This window comes from Python bivittatus, unplaced genomic scaffold (genome assembly GCF_059951505.1).
Source record: "Python bivittatus isolate LINGU-HERP-01145 unplaced genomic scaffold, Pbiv_v1 ctg000790_np1212, whole genome shotgun sequence".
In the NCBI taxonomy this organism is placed as follows: domain Eukaryota; kingdom Metazoa; phylum Chordata; class Lepidosauria; order Squamata; family Pythonidae; genus Python; species Python bivittatus.
In genome coordinates this window covers 6,803,529-6,824,291 of record NW_028277110.1, presented here as the reverse complement: position 1 = coordinate 6,824,291, position 20,763 = coordinate 6,803,529, and the positions used below count along the sequence as shown (strand labels likewise).

At 42.9% G+C, this 20,763-nt stretch overlaps 1 protein-coding gene across 1 annotated transcript in view; it reads left to right on the top strand.

Annotated features, from left to right (window-relative positions):
• AR (androgen receptor) overlaps positions 1 to 20,763 on the top strand; it is a 171,279-nt gene that overhangs the window by 130,305 nt on the left and 20,211 nt on the right. The window contains exon 4 of the mRNA XM_088129293.1: positions 9,385 to 9,672. Within this exon, the coding sequence (XP_087985419.1) occupies positions 9,385 to 9,672 (288 nt within the window). The remainder of the gene's footprint in view (positions 1 to 9,384; positions 9,673 to 20,763) is intronic.

Here is a 20,763-nt window from a genome sequence, read left to right as displayed (position 1 = left end):
TATTTGCAGCAACAGAAGCAGCAATACTGGGAGCCAGGCTCAGCTTTGATAAAGCACTGACCAAGTCAGAACTCCTAGTTTAGCCCACTTTAGAAAGAAACGCAAGACGTATATACCTTTCTAAATAGAGTGAACAAAACCAGTGCAGCCTTTCCCAGATGTGCAGGAAGTACTGTTGCAAATTTTGAGAGTTATAATCCCAACCCAGCTGGGGGCACCAGGATCCTCTCTTTCTACAAACAGCTGAGTAAGCCATTGCTTCATCTACACAAGATGTGCCACAGGCTAGTATTAACAGCTATCTTTCCAACTAAAATAGGGAGCCCTCGTGTTAGAGGAGTTGTGGGCAAACAAGGGATTTGCAAGGTGGCTTCCCAGGGCTGTCCTGAAAGACAGAGTGCTAGAATGAGTCCTCTTGAGCTTAGTGGATCTTGCTGTTGAGAAGAAGATGCAAGATTGTACTGCATGTGGATCTTTGCTCTGAACCTGTATGGCAAACTACAGGATGGGAATGATAAGCAAGAATCCCCAGTTGTTTCAGAATGTTCACAAGTCTCCTTGAGCAAGATTGCAATCACCCAAAAAGCCTCTTAATGTTGCTTTCACAATTTTGACAAGAAAGCTATGAACTGCAGAATAAGACTTTTCTGTGCCAAATGCAACACGGGGGAAGGAAATTCATGCAGTCCTTAGGTCACTGCCCTGAAAAAATGTCCAAATAACTCTTTGGCCCAGTCCGAAAGTTCTATATAAGCTGACTCCTTTGCATATACATCTTTTTTAAAAGGCCTAGCCCTGCAGATCCCAACTGTCCTGTTGATGTCTGTTCAGCTCTGTAACATATGAACGGAGGCACACTGGAACCAAGGCCACAAACTCCCAAGAGCAGCCCGTGCCAAGGTTGGGATAGGTGGACCATGCCAACGGGTGTCAGATCAGAGAGGCCGATGGTTTCCCTGAGAATTTAATTGCCACACAGCTCTCCTGCTTGGCTATGTTTTGACCAAGCTAAAAGAGTTCCCTGGCAGAAAGAAAATCTGTTTAGCTGAATGTTACAAGTAAAATTCAGTCCTTCCCAAGGTCATGTGCTTACTTGGGACAAGCAAATAAATGCTGTATGTGTATGTGTGTCCATTCTAGGTCACTTTAACCTCTTCTGCCTGGCCTGTTTTATCTTTCCTTTTAATGTTAGCTTAAAAGTAATTGTGAAAATGTGTGCTGTGAATTAGTGCCCACCTTCCTCCCCTTTTGAATCCCTCCCCAAGCTGTTTCTGTCCTGACCCCACAGAAAGATGCAAAAATGTTCAGTGGTTAGATATTTGCTGTTAACTCTGTACTAACACCAGGCAGTTAAAGTACCCCATCTGATGAGAAAAAGGGAGTCTGCTTAAGTGGGGGGAAAGGAAAAGACAGGTTTGGTGTTGTGACCAACACAGCATCTTTTATTGTTGATGCGATTCATGTCCAGTAATGGTCAAGAGTTGCAATCCGTTAAAAGCCAGAGGAGAGGAATAAAACTTTTACCTTAGACTTGCATCATTCAAACCTGGGCCAGCCATGCAATCAAGCACTAATAATGCTAGTTAACTCTGGGCTAAAATCAGCACAGCCCACTCTTTGCCCCCTCCCCCTTTGTGGTCATAGCTCTTTCCTTCTCTGAAGCCTCTTCATGAAGCCTCAACCCAAACCCAGGGCTGCTGTCAAACAAATCCTACTGCTAGACTAAGAAAACTGCAAGGACTAGTCCAGGCAGTCACCAGGAGTCAAAAACCAACTCAAAGGCACACACACAAACACACACACACAAAAAAGCCCAAGAGTCCTCTGTCCCACCAGCATCTCACCACTCCAGTTCCAAAGCTCTCATACTCACTCGGGATAAGGGATCTTACAGAAAATTTTTTTTCAGAAGCAACCAACTTTATTTAAGTTTTGTTTCCAACCTTTTTTTAATCTATCATGTAATCAAGGCTATCAAAGTTGCCAGCTTATTAAATGGAAAAATAATTAGCTGAAAGCACAATGGGGTGAAATGACAAAATCTACAGCTGGAAGACAGATGACAGAAAATGTGCAAGAAATACAACTAAGAAATGCTATTCTTCATACCTAACTCTGGCAGGGAACACAGCAAATAAATTTAATTCTGTGCCACCATTGTATTTACTTAATCCAAACCCGCTGAGGGCTTCTGAATGGCCCAGTCCTGCTTAATATTGGTCCAGTAGAGATCCCTCCAAGGCCAGTTTGAAGTCTGTGAACGGACCTACTTGGACCTAGAGGCCCTGGCTTTCTCAGCATCAGAAAGAAATCCCTTGTGGAGACTTTTTAGCTAGGATTCACCAAGGATTCACCACCCTCGTTCTTTCCTATTTCCAATGAGTTTTTCAAATGCTGGATTTCGTGGTGCCATTAGAGCTAGACGTCAGAGCTCATAGGCTAGGCAGGGGGCAGGCAATAGCAGGAGGTCAGTCGTCATGGGCAGGTATTATCAGCAAAGAGAAGGAAAAGATTTTGCTGACTGCAAGAGAAAGCACCGGAAGGTGGGTGGGGAGGGTTGTCCAGGGCAACAAGACTTGGGATGCCAGATCGCAATCCATTCAGGTCCTCCCAAACCTGACTTTGATTTCATAGGTGGAAAGTGCTCCTTTGTGAAGAAACCCTGAAGGAAGCAATGGTAGGGCTCTATTAAGGAAGCCAAATTTTGATTAGTCAGCTCAGCGAATATGATCAGCCTATCTCGAGTTCCCCATCCTTCAGCCCCACTCTAAAGATGCAGAGACTCACCAGTCCAACTCAGAGGATCCTGATTGCTTCAGCCTCTTCCCAGTCCAGGTTTCAGAGAAATCCAGCTAAGCTGCAGCAGCAGCTTTGTCGTTTCCTAGGTTGGAAGCTGTTTCCTTCCTCTCCCCCTGCCAGTTTCTTTGATCCTCAGGTGGCAAACTGGGCCTGTCTCTTGAGCCTTTCATGGCTGTTCTTGGGCAAGTGAACCTTCTGAGCACTGCAGTTTCTTGCCAGAAGGGGAGAAGAGAAGGCCTTCCTTCCTCATAACGCAGCTGTTCAAAAATGTTCTACCACCCAAATAACTGCAGTTATTAGCAAGGGTAGGCTCTAAATAAATAAATAATAAATGGCTGACATTTCTGGATGAGGTTAGGGTATGCTTTTCATCTTTCCCAACATCCAAGCAATTTGGATTCCTGGCTGCATCTCTGGAAGTTGTAAATCCAAATATTCCTCAGTTTAACACTGAGCATCTGTTTCTAGCCCATCCAGGCATAGGTGGGGGGGAGGGGGTGTCCAGAAATGTCTCTGCTAACCTGGTTCCGCTCTGTTCCCTTGGATAGTTCTTGCTTATGTGACTTCTGTCGTGGAATTCCAGGGGTATCTTTGTGAAACTGGCCAGCCGAGATGGGCTGACATTCTGTTTGTCCAGTTGAACAGTCTGCATAGGAATAATGCTGTAAACGCTGCCATTTTAATAGAGCTGTGTGTTCTCGGCCACTTCAAGGCAACAGAGGGCCTGACTGCCCTTGATTTCGAATGTGGGTGCTGGGCCCAGCAGCCTTCATGGTGGCTGTCAAAGGAACCTCTGGTATTTGGTGTGCCGGTTCAAAATCAAGAGTGCTCTTTTAGGGTCTGCCCATCCCTGCCCTGAATGATGCCTTCTCCCTTTCGACAGGAGCAGCATTCCACCTTTACAGCCGTTGGGCCCACCTGTTTACTGGGCTTCAGCCTCAGCCTAAAAAGCTCTCTTCCAGCTGGCCTTGGATGCCAGTGAGAGCTTCTGCAAGTGTTCTTCATTCCTGACCTGCCACTCTCCCCTGCCCAAGGCACTGCTGAGCCAGTTTCCAGCTGCATTGGGCAATGTGCTGGATGGCTGTTCCTGCAGGACAAATGTGAACGTATCACGCTGCTGTTGTTTTTTCAGCCTGCAGCATGTTTTGTACTTCCGTGGGCAGATGGGGGGGCAGCATGTGAATTGTGTCAATGGTCACTGCCCCCCCATTGTTCCTAATGGTAACCCAAACATGCAATACCCATTATTTCATCCCCCACCCACCCACCCACCCAAGCACACTTATTTGCATAACCATTGTGTTGTTGAGTGGATCTATCCGTTTCAGCATAGCAACATTCTCCTCTTGGGGAAACGGTCCATCTTGTCTTTTCTCATCCATAGTCAAAGCTACGATAGTTATCAGCGGGAATCCAGGACTTGTTTCAAAAAAGTGGAATCTCTCATGTTGGAGCAGCTGGGCTGATTGGAGGGGGCGTGGCTGAGTGGATATAGTGATCTCTTTGTCCAAACTCTGGAATGTTTTGTCTGGTGTTCCATTAACTGACCTCTTGTGTATTGAGAGTAAACCCAAGCTGGACCTGCAAGACTGCTCTTTAAGCTTTCCTCAAGGGGCATTCACTCCCTCTAGAGCAGCGTTTTTCAACCTTGCAACTTGAAGATGTTTGGACTTCAATTCCCAGAATTCTGGGAGTTAAAGTCCACACATCTTCAAGTCGCCAAGGTTGAGAAACGCCGCTCTAGAGAAATCATTCCATTCTGAAATCCCTTCTGCAGAATCATTTCCTCTTCTGAGGCTTGAAGTTTTGAGTCCTGCCCACATTGAGCTATGAAGTCAAGAGAACCACCTTTATGGAAAGATGCCACTTTATAGATGGATTTCCAGCAGGCAGCCCATTGCAGAAGAAATGTCCGTGACGTAAGGACAAGGCAGGCAGATTAATGAAATGGGAGAACAAACCTGTTCAGAAAAGGAATTGTTGTTCATGACTTGCTGAATTGTTTCTCATGGTGGAAACCTTGTGAAGAAAATTAACTGTTCACACTGGCAGAAAAATGATATTGGGGGGTATGCACAGGCACCCATTCTGGCATATAAAAGCCAATCATGTTTGTAGCAAAACATTTTTAGGTATGCAATTGTTTTTACTCGCATGCAGCCTGAAGTGGTTCAGTCTATGCCTGTTACGTGCTTGATTTGGAAACACCATCTGTTAACATCCTTCTTTCCTTTTCTTTATTTACATTCTAGTGTGGAGAAAACCTTTTTTCATATCTGAGGCTGAAGCAGAATTTTGCCATGAATTCTGCTATAAGCAAATGTGGCTGTTCTGTTTGTGTTGGATTTTGCAGCAATGCAGACATTGGCATCAGAGTCCACTAGTATTTGTCTTTCTCCCACCCCCCACCCCCCAAAAAAGTATGTGAAAGAAAGTACACAGCTGAAAGCTGAATGCTTTTTGAAGTGTTTGAATTGTAAAGCCTGCAAGCTAATTTATAGATATAGATATATTTAAAAAGTCTTGGACAATTAATAGTTGTTATGCAAGTATTATAACTACAATTTAGCAGAAGATGTGTAGAAAGCTTTCAGAAAGATTACCAGAAAGACTGCAGTTTTTAAAATAAAACACTAGGAAGAATATGGTGCTATGCAACCATACTACAGTAGTGTGAATAGTAAAGCAGAGAGAAAATTTGAATTGCACACATTTCTAACCAACTGAAATAGGTGTTTCAACAATAAAATTAAAATTCTCAAAATTTCTGTGAGAGTAGAAAAATATTAATTCCTCTAATTGTTGTTACAAATGATTACACAAACCTGCATATTTTGATTGTGAGTGGAAACCAAGTATGGTGTGAGATAACATTAGCAATGTATGTTTCTTAGTAGTAGTATCTAAGGCAGTTTTTGCCAAACTGGAGCTCTCAAGGTGTGATGTATCAATAACTCCCAGCATTTCCAGTGGGCCCATTAGCTGGGAATTTCTGAAGTTGTAGTTGCCAAACATTTAGGTCACCAGAAGTTGGGCAGGGCTGCTATAAGGTTTCAACTTTGTATATTGACTTCTGTATGTTTACTGAAGTCGTAGCTTCTCTCAGAAATGGCCATGCTGGGCAACTTCTGGAATGTTAGATCTTTCCAAATACTCGGCTTCATTACTCCTTGCCTCCCTCCTGGGCCACCACTCCATTTAGTCAAAACAGAGATGACTGTTGTGTCTTCTGAGCGCAGATAGGCCACGTTATGCTGAAGCAAAACCGTCTCAAGGTTACGAGAGAAGAGCAGCAATGCTCTTGGGAAACCAGCAGTGCACTCTTATCAGAGCATTGTGGGAGCCTGATCAGATCATGTTCAGCCATCTCCCTTTCACCATCCCAACCTGCATAAATAACGCCATGGATGTCGTTCTGCACTATGCTCTTGTTTTTTGAAGGTTACTCACTTTTATTTTTATTGCCATGTTCCCATTTTTACAGACCAGCCTCCCTTGATTGCTCTTACTGTAGATCATCCAAAGCATATTATTTAAAGATCAACTTTTGAATTGATTTATTGAGATGCTCTTTGATTTGACATTTTTATGTTTGGAGGCTTATTTTTTAAATTATGGCCAAAAGAAACTTCAGATAAGTATCATTTAATGTAGGGAGCCAGAACCCCCAAGGACAACAGATGCGGTTTTATTTTTCTCTTGCTGAAGTCAAGCAATCAGGGTACTTCTCTATCTCTTCCCCATTATTTCTAATTAATTATTTTATTTACTTCCAAGCTGGCTTTTGAGAAGGAGGTGGTGGAGTTTCAGGGAGATATAAAAGTATTTTATTGTCTAGAATAACAAAATCTGGCTCTGCAGACTTTATGGTTGCAAGCAAGCCAATTATTAAAGCAGACACCCAGGAGTGGAAAATAAATAAATAAATGCTAGAAACAGTCCATTTCGGTGAATTAGAAAAGTTATAATCGCAGACTTCCTAGGGCTTTATTCATGGTCTGTGTAACATGATGCAAGGTCTGTACGTGAAGGTTGCCTGGAACAGGATCGGCTAAATCTCCCTGGAAGTAGAGCTCGTCAGCTGCGAGGAACATTCAGGACTCAGCAGAGCTTAGGCAGGGCTCAGAATTGGCAGATCTGGCTCCCTCTTACATATATGTTCAGCCACCCATTTCTAGCTGGATTTAACCAGCAAAATTACTACAAGGACATAGACAGATGTCTTTCTTCTTCTTAATTCTGTAGGGCAGAGGTTTTCAGTTGTGACACCCCACCTCCCCGGGTCACCTGGACAAGCCAACAGTCCCCTTGTCTAAGCAAAGCCCAGAACAAGTCCTGGCAAGGCTGTGCTTTGGCACAAATGCATGTGCGAAGCCGGATCACTGTCAGAACTGGCTCCTCCTTAGCCTGGACAAGCTGCCCAAAGTTGAGGCTTCCCACTGTTTCTGTGATGAGGAGGAAACATCAGTCCAGAACCAATGTAGAATAAGAACTGAGAGAGGGGATCTGAAAAATAGGACCTAGGTTTCAGGAATTAGGCAAAACTAGGCAAGCCCGTTCTTCCCATTAAAAATATGGCTCTGGCTGTTTAATTGTCGATCTCCAACGGAAAGTTTTTATTTTATAAAATTACAAGGTTTGGTCATTGGGTTGGTTTGTTTGACAGGTTTAATGAGGAAAAGTGGTCTATTGATTTCTTGCCACCCTGTAGCACAGGTAAAATCATTAGCTTTATTCATGGGGCAGACACATTCATTTATCATTAAGGGGGCCATGGCAGTGCAGAATTCGAGAACCCCCTCAAAAGCCCTGAGAACGCAGGATTTCTGTGAAACCAGCGCAGGTTGATCTGACCCACAGCCAGCTCCGCAGCCACCCTTTGGGTCCCACAGCCAGTCACCGTCCTAAGAGAAACGAAATGCTCTGTGGCAAGCAATTACAGCAAAGTGACAAAACAGAAAACAACCCATGAAGCCGGCGTAGCATCCAGGTTGCCAAGGGAGATATGATTTAAAAAAAAAAAAAAAAGGCTTACCCCATTTGAATATTAGGAAAAAAATTACTAAACTGTACACAATAACGCAATGTGCAATATGATCAGAAAAAAGTGGAGCAACTCAGACAAACTGGAACAGGAGAAGGGCAGCAGGGGTAATCAGAGGACCAGAAAGTCAACCTCCAAAGAGAAATTAAAAGAAATGGGAGTGTTTCAGGAGCAGATTGTCACACTCAAAGGCAGGAATAATGGATTTAAGTTTTGTGAAAGGTGACTCTGCTTGAATGTTAGGAAAACATTACTAAACTTTAGGACAGTTCCCTTCGCTGGATATGTTCAAGCAGAGGTGGCCTACACTGAGTGAGGGTGGGGGAGGTGAGGTGGAGATGCGGGACTTGAGGTCCCATCTGTGATTCTGTGACAGTTAATCCTCCTCTCGCTTTACCCAGTTTTTGGTGATTTCCATTAGGACAGGGAGCAGCAATAGAATTCACAGTGCCTCCAAATGGCTTTCATGGAACCTCCAAATTAAAATTTTAAAAATGCATCCCCTAATTTTAAAAAATGACAAGGATTGCCAGAATTTACAAGAATTCAACATTCTCCTGTGCGATCTTACAAGATCTTGGAGCAGGGGTAGGTCATCAAAATCTTGCAAAGTTTTAGCTGTTTATGCCTGCGCCACTGTGCCATTTAGCATAGTGAAATGCCACGTGAAAAGATTGCTACCCTTTATATTAGAACTATGCAAAGTATGCTTAGTCTTGCTGGATCAGACTGAAGATCTATCAATACACTCTTTGGCTTGCAAGGACAGTGGTCAGAAATCCAGTTGTTCAGAAACATAAAAGCATAATGATGGAAAAATCTTGGTTATGTACCTGCAACATCAAATTCAGGGCTATACTACTGTTCTGAGAATCTGGGGAAACTCCATATAATTCTAATTGTGAACATCAGCAGTCAGTACTGAATATCAAGGAGCATCAGGATGAACATAATTCCATCTTGTCATACCTAGTGCAACAGGAAGAAGAGCACTCATTTTAGGGCCATCCACAGGCACCATGATGTCTGTCACTCTTAGATGGTTTGCTCAAATCCTAACACATTAATTTTTGTAAAAATTAAAAATATTCCTTACAAAATCTGAGCAAGCCTGTACAATATTCTGTTGTGAAATCTTGCATGGGAAGATTGAACTCTCAGTGTTTCCATGCAAAATCTGGGTGAGATTGTCAAAATCTTACAAAGCTATTGCTCCCTTTCTTCAGTTATATTTACATAACTGAATGTAGGTGAATGATAGCTGCATTAAAATTCTACCCGTGCTGCCTCTCAACCTAGGACTGCCCATAGGAATTTATAGCGTACTGCGTTGGAGTTATAGGTTGGTGCCCATCTTGCTTGCTGAACAGCTCTGGTGGCTTGCCCCAGAGCAGAATCAATAAATGATAGCAACAGATTCATACGGCTTAATGACATGGTAGGCTTTAATAAACTTTTCCTCCTTTGATGACATGCCTGCTAATCATATAAACTGTCAACCTCTAGTGGAGAGTTTTCTTAGAAACCTTTTTTTCTTTCAGCTCGCAAGCTCAAGAAATTGGGTAACCTGAAGTTGCAAGAAGAAGGGGAGACAGCGGGACCATCAAGCCCCACTGAGGAGCAAGCCACAAAAATGCCCATAATACACATTGATGGCCTGGAATGCCAGCCCATCTTCCTCAATGTCCTGGAAGCCATTGAGCCTGGTGTGGTTTGTGCAGGGCATGACAACAATCAGCCCGACTCCTTTGGCTCTCTTCTGACCAGTTTGAATGAACTTGGAGAGAGGCACCTGGTACATGTGGTGAAATGGGCAAAAGCCTTGCCAGGTAAGAAGCATTTCTGTGTACTCCCAGCTCCATTCAGCCCTATCAGAATCTGAAGATTGTAAGCAAGGGGAGTGGCTCAGGTGGTGGCAGCACTTGGTTGAGGTCAGCTTGGTACTTGGGGACAAGACTTCCAGGGAATCTTAGAGCTGAAGGCTAGACTGAGAAATTGAAAACGCTTCTCAGAAGAAGGTGGTGGCTAACTACTTTGTATTATTGCCAGGAAAACTGCATAGAAGGCTCCATGAAGACATCAGCAGTTGAACTTTCCTCAGGAAAAGTTGGCTGAGGAAACATGGCATGGATACATTTCTTGGTGTCCATCAGGCTCCTGCCCACGTTAGACTTAACATTTTTAAGGCAAACTGCAAAGGACCAGTCTCCAATAAGATATCTATTGCCTATTTATATCCTTGGCTCCATGTAGATCCTGTAGGTCCTGTAGGTGTTTTGAAAAAAATAAAAAGGCCCTCAAAAATCAAATCTGTCCTTAAGTCCAAAAAGCCTATCTTCCTGCAAGCAACAGTACAGAATCTGTCTCCCTTTAACATTAGATATTTTCTAGGATCGTGCTCAGCAAGCATGCTGAGATGCTGGGGCCACCTGCATCTTCTTTCAGCGCTTGCTTTAGCTTGTCTCCCTCCCTCCCTCTTGGCCAGAGAAGCTCCAGCTTTTCCAGCTTCTTTGCTGCACGGTATTTCTTGCTCAGGTACTATTTGGGGCTTATTTTGATTTGATTGATCGATTGATCGATCGATTGATTGGGTTTTGTACCCAGCTTCAGTTTGTTATGCAAAATAAGAAAAAGGTTTATATTCAAATATTACACCCAGTTCCTTCTTCCATTATTTGTGCATATTATTTGAAATTAAATTGTGATGTTTTCTTCCATTATCTGCTGCCAAAATAATGGGTAAAGGGCCAGCTGGAAGGACAAATCATACATAAGAAATCCATCAGTTTAAAAAAAATGCAGAAGAAAAATCCCATGGAACCATTCTATAGAACAAATGAAAGAATCCAGTATTTTAAAATACAGAAGGATCCTACAGAACAAGATGCTCCTTGAGAAAATATATTTCAGACAACTCCATTAAGAGGTTAGCCTTCTGATCCTTTCCAAATGGCTTTTTCCTTATGCACCACATGCACGTAAATAAAAATCTAATAGGTGCAGCTGATAGTTCTATTCCAGTCTTTGTCCAAAAGACTCAGATGATGCACATGAAACCGTTCAGGTTGTGTAAAGTACACAAGGTTACCCTGTCCCAGGAAGCTTCAAGGACCCACATGTCTCATAAAACTCCACGTACCACCCATGACACTTGCTCTTAATTGACTTGAATGCAAGGCAGCCGGGGCAGGTGACGGCCAGCCCGCAGACCTCCTCACTTGGCATCCTTCAGACTCCCCGCCCCATCTGAGTTCGGTACTTTCACATATTATTTTAAACAAATTAAATGGAAAGCTGGCCTGCTGTGGAAGAAAACATCAGCCAGTAAGCTGTATCTTTATTCTCTCGGGTAGCCCTCCCAGGTATTCCTAGGGGGAAAGGGGTGTGCCAATGCTGGGGAAAAGAAAAGACAGGAAGCCGGAATGATGGGAAGCATCCCGGGGGGAGAAGCTTACGGGAAGTGGCAGAAACGCCTTCTGATAAATGGATATTTGGAGGTTACTCATTTTGTGATTAGGCAGCTCTCCTTAGGGAGTGTTTTGTAATGCCCTCAAAATTCCACCCCCCCAAAAGGCTGCATTACAACAAATGTTCTTCCCCTTAATCATCCTTTTGAAAGCCGGGGCCTTAGCGCTGTGAAGAGAAGCCCGGGCTGCCAGTGTGGTGCGGTTCCTCCCTGGGTAACCTGGGCCTCCAGATGCTTCTTTATATTGCTCTGAAATTCATGGAGAAAATGCAGAACAGGAATGCCACTAATAACGCATAAATAGGCGGCTGAAATCCATATTCCACAAATATAGTGGTGTTTAAAGTTTGTGAACCCTTTTGAATTTTCAGTATTTCTGCATAAATGTGACCTAAAACGTGATCTATTCTCCAGACAGGTGCTAAAAGTAGATAAAGAGAACCCAACTGAACAAATGAGTCAAAAACATTGTACTTGATCATTTATTTATTGGGGAAAATGATCCAAAGCTACAAATTTGTGTGTGGCAAAAGTACATGAACCTCTGCTTTCAGTAACTGGTGTGTCCCCCTTGGGCAGCAATAACTACAACTAAATGTTTCCGATAACTACAGTTGATTACATCAGTGAGAATTCAAATACTACCACCTATCTGCCCTGCTTGGTTATTTTTCACAGATAGCATGCCAAGAAAGTAGAGTATCAGTCCCATGGATCCCAGCAGAGAGTACTTAATGGGAATGCCCCACCAGAAGAGTATGCTAATGATACAGATGAAAAGTATGCTCTTGCAGATGAAAGCTTATTGTCGTGCTGGAGGAGAAGGTGAAAAATATATATATAAAAAATAAGACATATAGCAGCCAGGGAAAAATTACAAAATATCAGTCCAGCCTTTCGTGTGGCCGGGAGATGGGCTCCATCGTGCACCTGGGGCCCAGGCTCAGGCACAAAGCCAGGCCTTCGGGGCATGCAGAAGGCCAAGAGGGGTGAGGCCAGTCCACTCTCCAGAGGAATTGCATTCCAGAGGTCCGGTGCCACAACAGGAAAGGCTCTCCTCCTGGGTCCCGACAGAGGACACTCTCTGGCAGACGGGACCAGGAGCATGCCTCTCTGGCCGTATCCAACAGGGCAAGTGGACACCGCTGGGGAGAGGTGGACCTGTAAGTCGCCGGGCCCCAAGCCGTGAAAGGCTTTAAAGGCAACCAGCAGCACCTCAAATTGCACCCAGAAGCAGACTGGCAGCCAGTGCAACTCATAGAGCAGAGGTGTCACGTGTGCTGAACAACCAGCACCCGTAACTGCCCACCCCACTGCTTTTTGCACCAGTTGAAGCTTTAGAATACTCTTCAAGGGCAGCCCCATGTAGAATGTGTTGCAGTAATACAAGCAGGATTTAACATACCTTTTGACCCATACATTTTATGATTCTTCTCTATTTAAAAAAAAAAAAAAAACAGGATTGATCAGATCACTCTCTGGACTTTCCTTCCTGGTTTACATGAATGAACAGATTGTTGGTTTATCCAGGCAAATTGGGTAAATATTAGTTTTTGACTTGGCTCTAACTGTATTGAAAAATTGGGACTTCATAATCTAATGAAGCATTTAATTTCTGTTGATTCCTATTTAACAGAACTTGGTGTGCATAACTGTGGTTTATGAATGAAAATGTATCCCGACATTTAATGAATAAAATTGTACTATGACAATCCAGTTCTAAGCAGAAGTGTAGCCAGCAAGTCCAGGACTGCAGCTGATGCCTCTGAACTTCAAAAGCCTTTAATACTGCTTTGATGATTCAGTTATATGTCATATCAGCAATATAAAAGCAGGGGAATGAAATAAGGGTGAAAATAACTCTTAAGCACACCTGCTTCACTATCCACTCTTAAACGGGGTGTCTGTCAAGCTTTTTCTCCTTATGTCTTCAATTCTCTAAGGAAAGCAACTGCGTAGGACCAAATTTTCTAACCTTTTATAATCAAGAACCGCCATCCATTTTGAAAGGATGACTTTGTATGGAAGATGTTCTTTCTGTCAGCCTTCCATTCCAAAACCACTGCATTTCTCAAGGTGTCATTTTAAATTAGTTAAATGGTATTTTTTAGACCTTATTCCTGAATTTGTGAATCGGTAGTGAAAAAGTCCGTCCACCACAACACCCAAGACTGCTGTCTTATCAGCATTGCCATAACTTGCTAGGTTTTTTATCTTTGTTGAAATAATAGAGCTTTTTAAAAGTATTTCCTGATTATTAACTCCTTTGACATTTCTCATTTTGAAGGACTTACGTGGTAAATAATCATTAAAACACGTTCCCTAATTTAGAATGAAATGCCTTAGGTTTTGGGTGTTTTGCTTCCTTTGTCTGGAAAGAGGCAGGAAGAGTCCTGAGCCAGCTGGATTGGTTTCACCAAAGGTTCTGCACCCGCCCACCCCACCTCTCTCACCTTGGCCCTTCCCCTGGCCTGGTCCCCCTTCCTCTCTTACGCTGCTACCAGGCCACGCAGTAGAGGCTGGGATGGTACGGCAACAGAAAAGCGGGCAGGGAAAGGGGCTTTTTATATATATAATTCTTATTAATTTTTTTAAAAAAAAATAATTAAAAACTACATCAAACTAAATTAGAATAGAAAAATTGAAAAAAAGGAAAAAGAAAACAGCTAAAAGTGCAACAGAAAAAAAGAGCAAGTTATAAAAAAAAATATAAAGACATAAAGAAGTGGCTTCCAATATTCTTCACAGTAGTTATAAATAAAATTATATTTTAACCTCTCTCTCAAAGTTACATCATAATACTCTTTTTTTTATAATTTGTCCTGTCTAATCATCAAAGCCATAAATCACAAGTTCATTTTCTTTCATATTTACACAAAAAGTCCATAAGGGGTTGCCAGTTGCCAATAAATGTCTTTCCTCTTATCAAAGAAGCCAGTTTGTCCATCTCAGCCAGATCTGTCAATTTCACCAACCGCTCCTCCATAGTGGGAAGTGCTGAATCTTTCCATCTTCGGAAAGGGCCTTTTTTGTGGCTCCTTTTCTCCTCTTTGCCTTTGTCTTCCCTTTGTAACTCAAGAGAAAGCTCACTATGGGAAGAGGTTTTTTCCAGGGGGCTTCCTGGGAGGCTCTTACTTCTCCCAGGAAACCCCCTGCTGGTTTGCTTGGTCTGCCTGGGTGGGGCCCATGCTTCCCAGCAGGAGTCAGGAATCCACTCCCCAGGCTGGGCTTTGGGCTTCCCTTTGGGCTTTCCTTTGTTTCCTCCTTTCCACATTCATCTCAAGTTCCTACCAAGTTCTTCCTTGAACATTCCTTGTCCTACTCTTAAAACAGGAGTCTTGGTGGAGGCAACCGAATAGAAAAGAGCCTAGCTTTTCCTCTCCTGAGCATGATTCAAGCACTTAGTTTCCCAGCAAAGGTCAAAGAATGTGTCTTTTGCTCCCCCACCTATTTGTACCCTGTTTTTCTCTTTCCTTTATTTCCGTTCTATGGTGTTTTCTTTTCCTCCCTCATCAATTTAGCCAAAATGATACCCTACCTCCAGATTATTTCTCCTTCTCTCTCTCTCTCTCTCTCTTTTTCTTTCTGCATGAACTTCCTTCTTCCTGCTTTGTAAACGGTAATTGGGGAGGAGGAGGTTAAGCAAGAACTGTGGCATGGAATCCCACTTATTAGAAGACACTTCCTTGATCACAGAAAGAGAAGCAGATCAGAATTTTTCTCTCCCCTGTGCACAGTGCACATAGTCATGCCTTTGTCTGCACACATTTGGTTGCATTTGCCTGGTGCCTTGCAGGACAATTTCCCAGTGGGAGTGCATGGAAGAGTTACCAGGGAAGATGGCTTTTTATGCCTTTGACTCTCCTGGGCACCCGATCAGTGCTGAAGGCGGGATGCATCATCCGTGAAAGCAAACTCAGCAAAGATGCTCTCTGTGGCTTTTCCCCAAGCTAGGCTGACAGAGAGAAGGTACGGCATTTCTCAAAGGAGATAACAGATGCCACAGAGGAGATGGAGATGCCACATGGAGACCTTGCTGCTCATCTGCCTTTGAAGTCATGGGAAGGTGGTGAGGAAGCTCTTTACAGGGAGTCCCCAGTTTAAGAACGAGTTGTGTTCCTAAGGTCTGTACAGGATTATTGTATGATACTCTGTAAGTAGTATTGTGCAATGAACTCAACCCATTGTGTATTTAATTCGAATTTTGCTGCAGTAGGCTCCAGTCTTAACTATGGGCCATCCTTAAACTGGGCGTTCTTAACCGGGGATTCCCTGTACAAAGATTGCAGTGCATTATGTTGGCTTGCTGTCAGCATTAGTAATCATTATGTGGTGGGGCTCCGTGCCCTAGTTAGAAGGAGCCGGTTTCCTGGTTGATTTGGTAGTTTTCATCCTGAAAGAACGAAATGATTTAGAAACAGAGCACAAGCACAGCACCACTGTTGTTTTGTACAACAGCTCTTCATTTTTCAGGCTTCTGAACAATCCCCCAAATCATCAGGACTGCTTTAATAGTTATTAACATTCATAAATAAACTTCTTAAAGCAGCACCTTTTTTCAAGCCAAGTCTGAAACATGCCTTCCTGATCATTGCCCTGTTCAGTTGTGAGACTGAGTTTCAGAGAATTCAGTTGTAAAACACGCTTTCTGCCACTGTTCCTTTGGCATCAACTTCCTTGCTATTTCTTGGGCTAGCACTTCAAAACCAGATGATTCCAGATGGCTTGGGTGACATCCAACATTGTTGCCCAGCATATCTGGAAAGTCCCTAGAGGGAAAGGTTGAACTTCAGACTTAATCTACTCCTTTTACTGAAGCTTTTAACCAGGGGCGGGGGGGGGGGGGCAAAAAAATCAAGAAGTGACTGTGATTGTATGACAAAAACTGGGGCTTCTATCACATGGTTGCATCTTGACTTTTTTGACACCTCCCTTGAAGACACCCCTGCTTTTCACTGTAATCATACCTACTTATTCTTAGCTCTCCTAGTTCTCATTGGTACTTCTGCTGTTATGTTGCTTTTATTATTTTTATTTTAATTATTCACTGGTTTTGAAACTTATTTTAATCCATTCAATCTGCCTTTGGAGCTTTTACCACAGATATAGGAGGTATATGCTGCTTAGAGATATGAATTAATATACTCATGAACATGTCATTTTCACCACCTCTTAATCTCTTATAAATGTGCAAAGCCCAGAACAATTTTTTTTAAGTTAAAGAGTTAATGATATGTCTGAAAGATGGACACTGTTGTTTGCAAATAGCTACCTCAGTGATTTCACTGATACCTGGTTTCCTTCTGCCCATGTAAATAATGCTTTGGGAATTCCCCCACTGGAAGAAAACTATGGCTGGTTTTGGACAATCTAACAGTGGATTCATTCTCTATCTCAATCAAATCTCAAAGCACTTCCTGAAAGATTTTTTATATTTTGATTGGCCTGCTTGAAGGTGACCAGTTTGCTTCTTTGAATAGCATTCTGCTTGCTGATCCCTAGGCCTGGCAACCTTTCTACCTCTTAAACACTGCCCTCATCAAGGGAACTGAGAAGATAGCTTTTGCAGAGAGCCAAAGAGAGCATTTACAAGAATATATATTTATTTAAAAGACTGCCTGACTCCCATACAACTGGGAGCATGAGAGCACTGGTATTACAGTTGCTAACTATAGAACCTGAGAGCCCAAGCCCTGAATCTTCTGGGGGGCAGGTCATCAAAACAGTGCCCAGCTCCTTCAATCTTTGATTGCCCATTGGGGCTGGGGAAAAGAGGGAGAGAGTGAGCCACTGACACAGCAAATACAACTCTTACCTTATGGAAGGAGTGGGAAGGATATGCAAGATCCTTGCATTTTCCCCCACTTCAGAGGGTCACCTTTCAATGTGACTCCTAGCTTAGGACCAAAACAGCACTAACGTCCAGTGGAGCCACAGCAGTCAAAGTCCTGCAAGCCATTTTGAGTTGGGCATTGGATCAACTCCAGCATAAGTGGTTCCATTTAGGAGCTGAACACTTCACCCACCTTAATGCCACTCAACAGCAGTGGTTCAGGCTGGGGCTAGTAGGAAAGAAAGGTCCTCAGATCATTTTCAGCAGAGATTTTCATTGGGAGAGGAGAAACCACTTGCTACTAGAGGACAGAGGTGATATTTCTGCTATTGTGCCTATTACCAAGATCCATGACTCCAATGCTGTTAGCCTAGCATACTTAAAATCACTAGAAATTAGTTTCCTCAACTTTCCTTTGAAAAAGTCAGTCTAAACATAAGCTCCCCCCCCCCATGAGGACTAAATTGGGGCACTTTATGTTTAAGTGTTTACACCCGCAGGTGTGGAATTGTTCCCATCAAGTTTTGCCACCTAGCAGTGATGACAAATTAGTAGAATGAGAGCTAGCCCAAGACACTTACAGCCTGAGGCAGATGGGTGAACCTGCTATGGTGCAATTCAAAACAAGCCTACTTCATTTTTTATGTGGCAATTCTCAGCTATTTGATGATAGCTTTCTTGTATCCAATTAATTTGCCAAGATATTACAATTGGGCCTCCTAATGGTCTGAGAATCCCCTAAGCTCCTGTACTTCTAAAACCAGATGCAAGTGAAACATGCAGATGTTCTTCAAATATTTTTTGAAAAACAAAAAGGATACATGTTGCTAGAAATAATGCTTCATCATTTTGTAACCTCTATTAGATCACTCACCACTCCTGTGTAGTTAATAGTGTTAATAGGATTTAAGCTACAATTGCAGTCATTTGTTCTTGGGAAGCAGAAGTTGGTTTTTAAAAAACTGATTGCCTGAGAATAGAAGATTATTCTTTCTCTCCTCTTCCCCTGCTCAAGAAGCTGTTCTCTGCACTCATAAGCATAAAAATCTTCGGAACAGTGAGCTGTTTGAATAATAAAAACATACATTTTTAGATGCAAAAGGATAGCTGAAATGCAAATGCATGAAAGCATTTACATGAAAGCAAATGCATGAAATTTAAACGTGGACAGAAACAGTGTTTTGGTCACTGAAACTTAATGAATTTCCGTTGGCAAATGTTTTCTGCCTTGGGCAAATAATTGCTTCTTCTTCAAATGTCTTGAGCCAAAGGACACACTAGTTTATACAACCAAGGATGGCCACTCTCAACCTGTTGCCTTCAAGGTATGATCAACCACTTCCAGAGCTATGATTACTTAAAGTTTTCTTTCTAAGTTTAAAAGACAAAGCAAAAGTAGCACCCTGACTATAACATTTGGAAACATATCTGCAAGAGTGTAAAAGAATTCATTCAAATTCTGAGCCCTTGAATTCACCTGCCACTGATAATTTGGACCTAGCCTCATTGTAAATGGAACAGTGTAGGACATAGTGAATGATGCTCTCCACTTGACCGGCACCACAGGGACAGCGATGCTGTTCAACAGAGCACTTACAAAATCGCCCTTCAAGGTATGCCGAAGACATGGCCGGCAAGTGAAAGGATATAAAAGCCTTTCTCAGTGGGGCACTGGTACTATTAACCAGATTCTGGGAGAAACTTCTGTGATGTTTATAGATGAAACCAGAATGAAAATTTGGGCATCTGTACTGTAGTGGCATCTTTATTGGCATCCCTTTCAGAAAGCCTTGGTCTTTGCCATGGTCGTCGGCTCCACTTCCGCAGAGACGTCTTCCGTTTGCCATGCCTCCCCCAGAAGTTGCATCTTTTCATGGCTTGTGCAGCTCCCACCGCACAATCCCAGGGAAAGATGCATTTCATTGAGGGAGATGCCAGCAAACACATGCTCCAAATCGCATTTTCCCCTTCAGAGTAACATCACTGCACAGCCCTCATTGAATCGGTGTTTTGTTTTGTTTTCCTGTTAAGACACGTTCTGTTATATCTTTTTAGTATCGTGTCTGCGCCTTCCCAAGCTAGACTTACCCTCCCGGGTGTTGGATGGAAGTTACAGCAGTAGCCCGTTTTCAGAGTGTTTATGTCTGTGGGCAGATGAAGCTGTTGAAGCGGTGGTTTGTGTGTTGTTGCACTGCCATTTTTATGCCCTCTGGCACCCTGAGCTACTACTAACCTCCCTTCTCATTAAGTGCCCGAGCTGGCCAGCGGGAGATGTCCTGTATTTTCTGTTAGCAGCTCAGACCACTGACATTTGCATCTAAGTAGTCGAACTATTCAATTGGGATTGCCCTCAAGAACCAGCATGGATGGATATAGCCTTATTGGGGGGGGGGGGTGTCTCCCTTTTCATTGGGAGCCTCCTTTTAACTGCTGTTTTTCTCTTTTGATTCTGTGTTATTAAATTACTGTGCTCACCTTGCATTTTTTGGTCTTTGACTATAAATATGTTGTTGTTTTTCTGCCAGTTGCCTTAAATGCCCTTTAAGCTGAAATAATGGATACAAATTGAAATCTGCCTCATAGGTAGCGCCAGGAGTGTTACACCCTCTTTTGAACTGCAGCCGTTATCTTTAAATAAATATTTTGTTCTGATTTATCATATGACTTGGTAAGTTTTCTTGAGCATTACAAAGGCATGCAGTGAAAGACATCTTCATTTTCACTTCCGTAGAAGCAGTCCTGCAAGGCTAGCTGAGAGGCTGTAGAAAGCGACCGATGGCTTTTGCATGGAAGAAAAGGGAGGGACCTGCCTGTGGTGCTAATTCATGCCGGTAGATAAAAGTTTCATTGGTATGTTTGCCCTGGCAGGAGAGTTTGCTGGCAGTGAGGCTAAGCCTCATGTGGTTTGGAGGTGGCCAGGGACCCATGGAATTCCAGGGCAGATCCATAGAATTCTGGATCTGCATGTTCCTGGTATATGTTTCAGAAGGATCAAGATCTCCTCTTGTCTAAGAGTAGCCATAAATATCTCACTGGAAGGAAAAGGGAATGGGAGAGTTAGAGCTCTGAATGTAATGATTGTGTAACCTTGGATCTCTGTGACTCTGGGATGTTGAACTGCTCTCTTCACACCTATTTCCTGGCTGTAGACAAACTCAGCAGGCACCTGCCTCTTTTTTCTTCCCATTTATGATGTCACCATAATCACAGTGGTAGCAGATACTAAAAACTGCACATTTTGCCAGAAAGCAATCTTTTGCTTTTTGATCAGTAAAGCCGGTTCATGACACGTCTTTGAACACTTTTGCATAATGTGTGCCCATGAACTTTTCAACAACAGCCTATCTTGGGCTGGTTTTATCCTACCTAATTATATTTGGTAGAGTGGTTTCTTGGGGGTCAGCTTGATGCTGGGAGTAAGTTCAAGAGTTAGTGGGAGTAGTGGATCAGACATCGGAATTGCAGATAAAGTGCAGGTTGACATGTCAGAGTGGGAAGGTACACGGTGTGAACTACTTGGAGGGCAAATTTCTAAAACTCTGTGAATGTTATACAGGGAGCAGAGACTTAGCCGATGAGGCTGGTAAAGATGGTTAAGTTCAGGTTCAAGAAGTATCATTC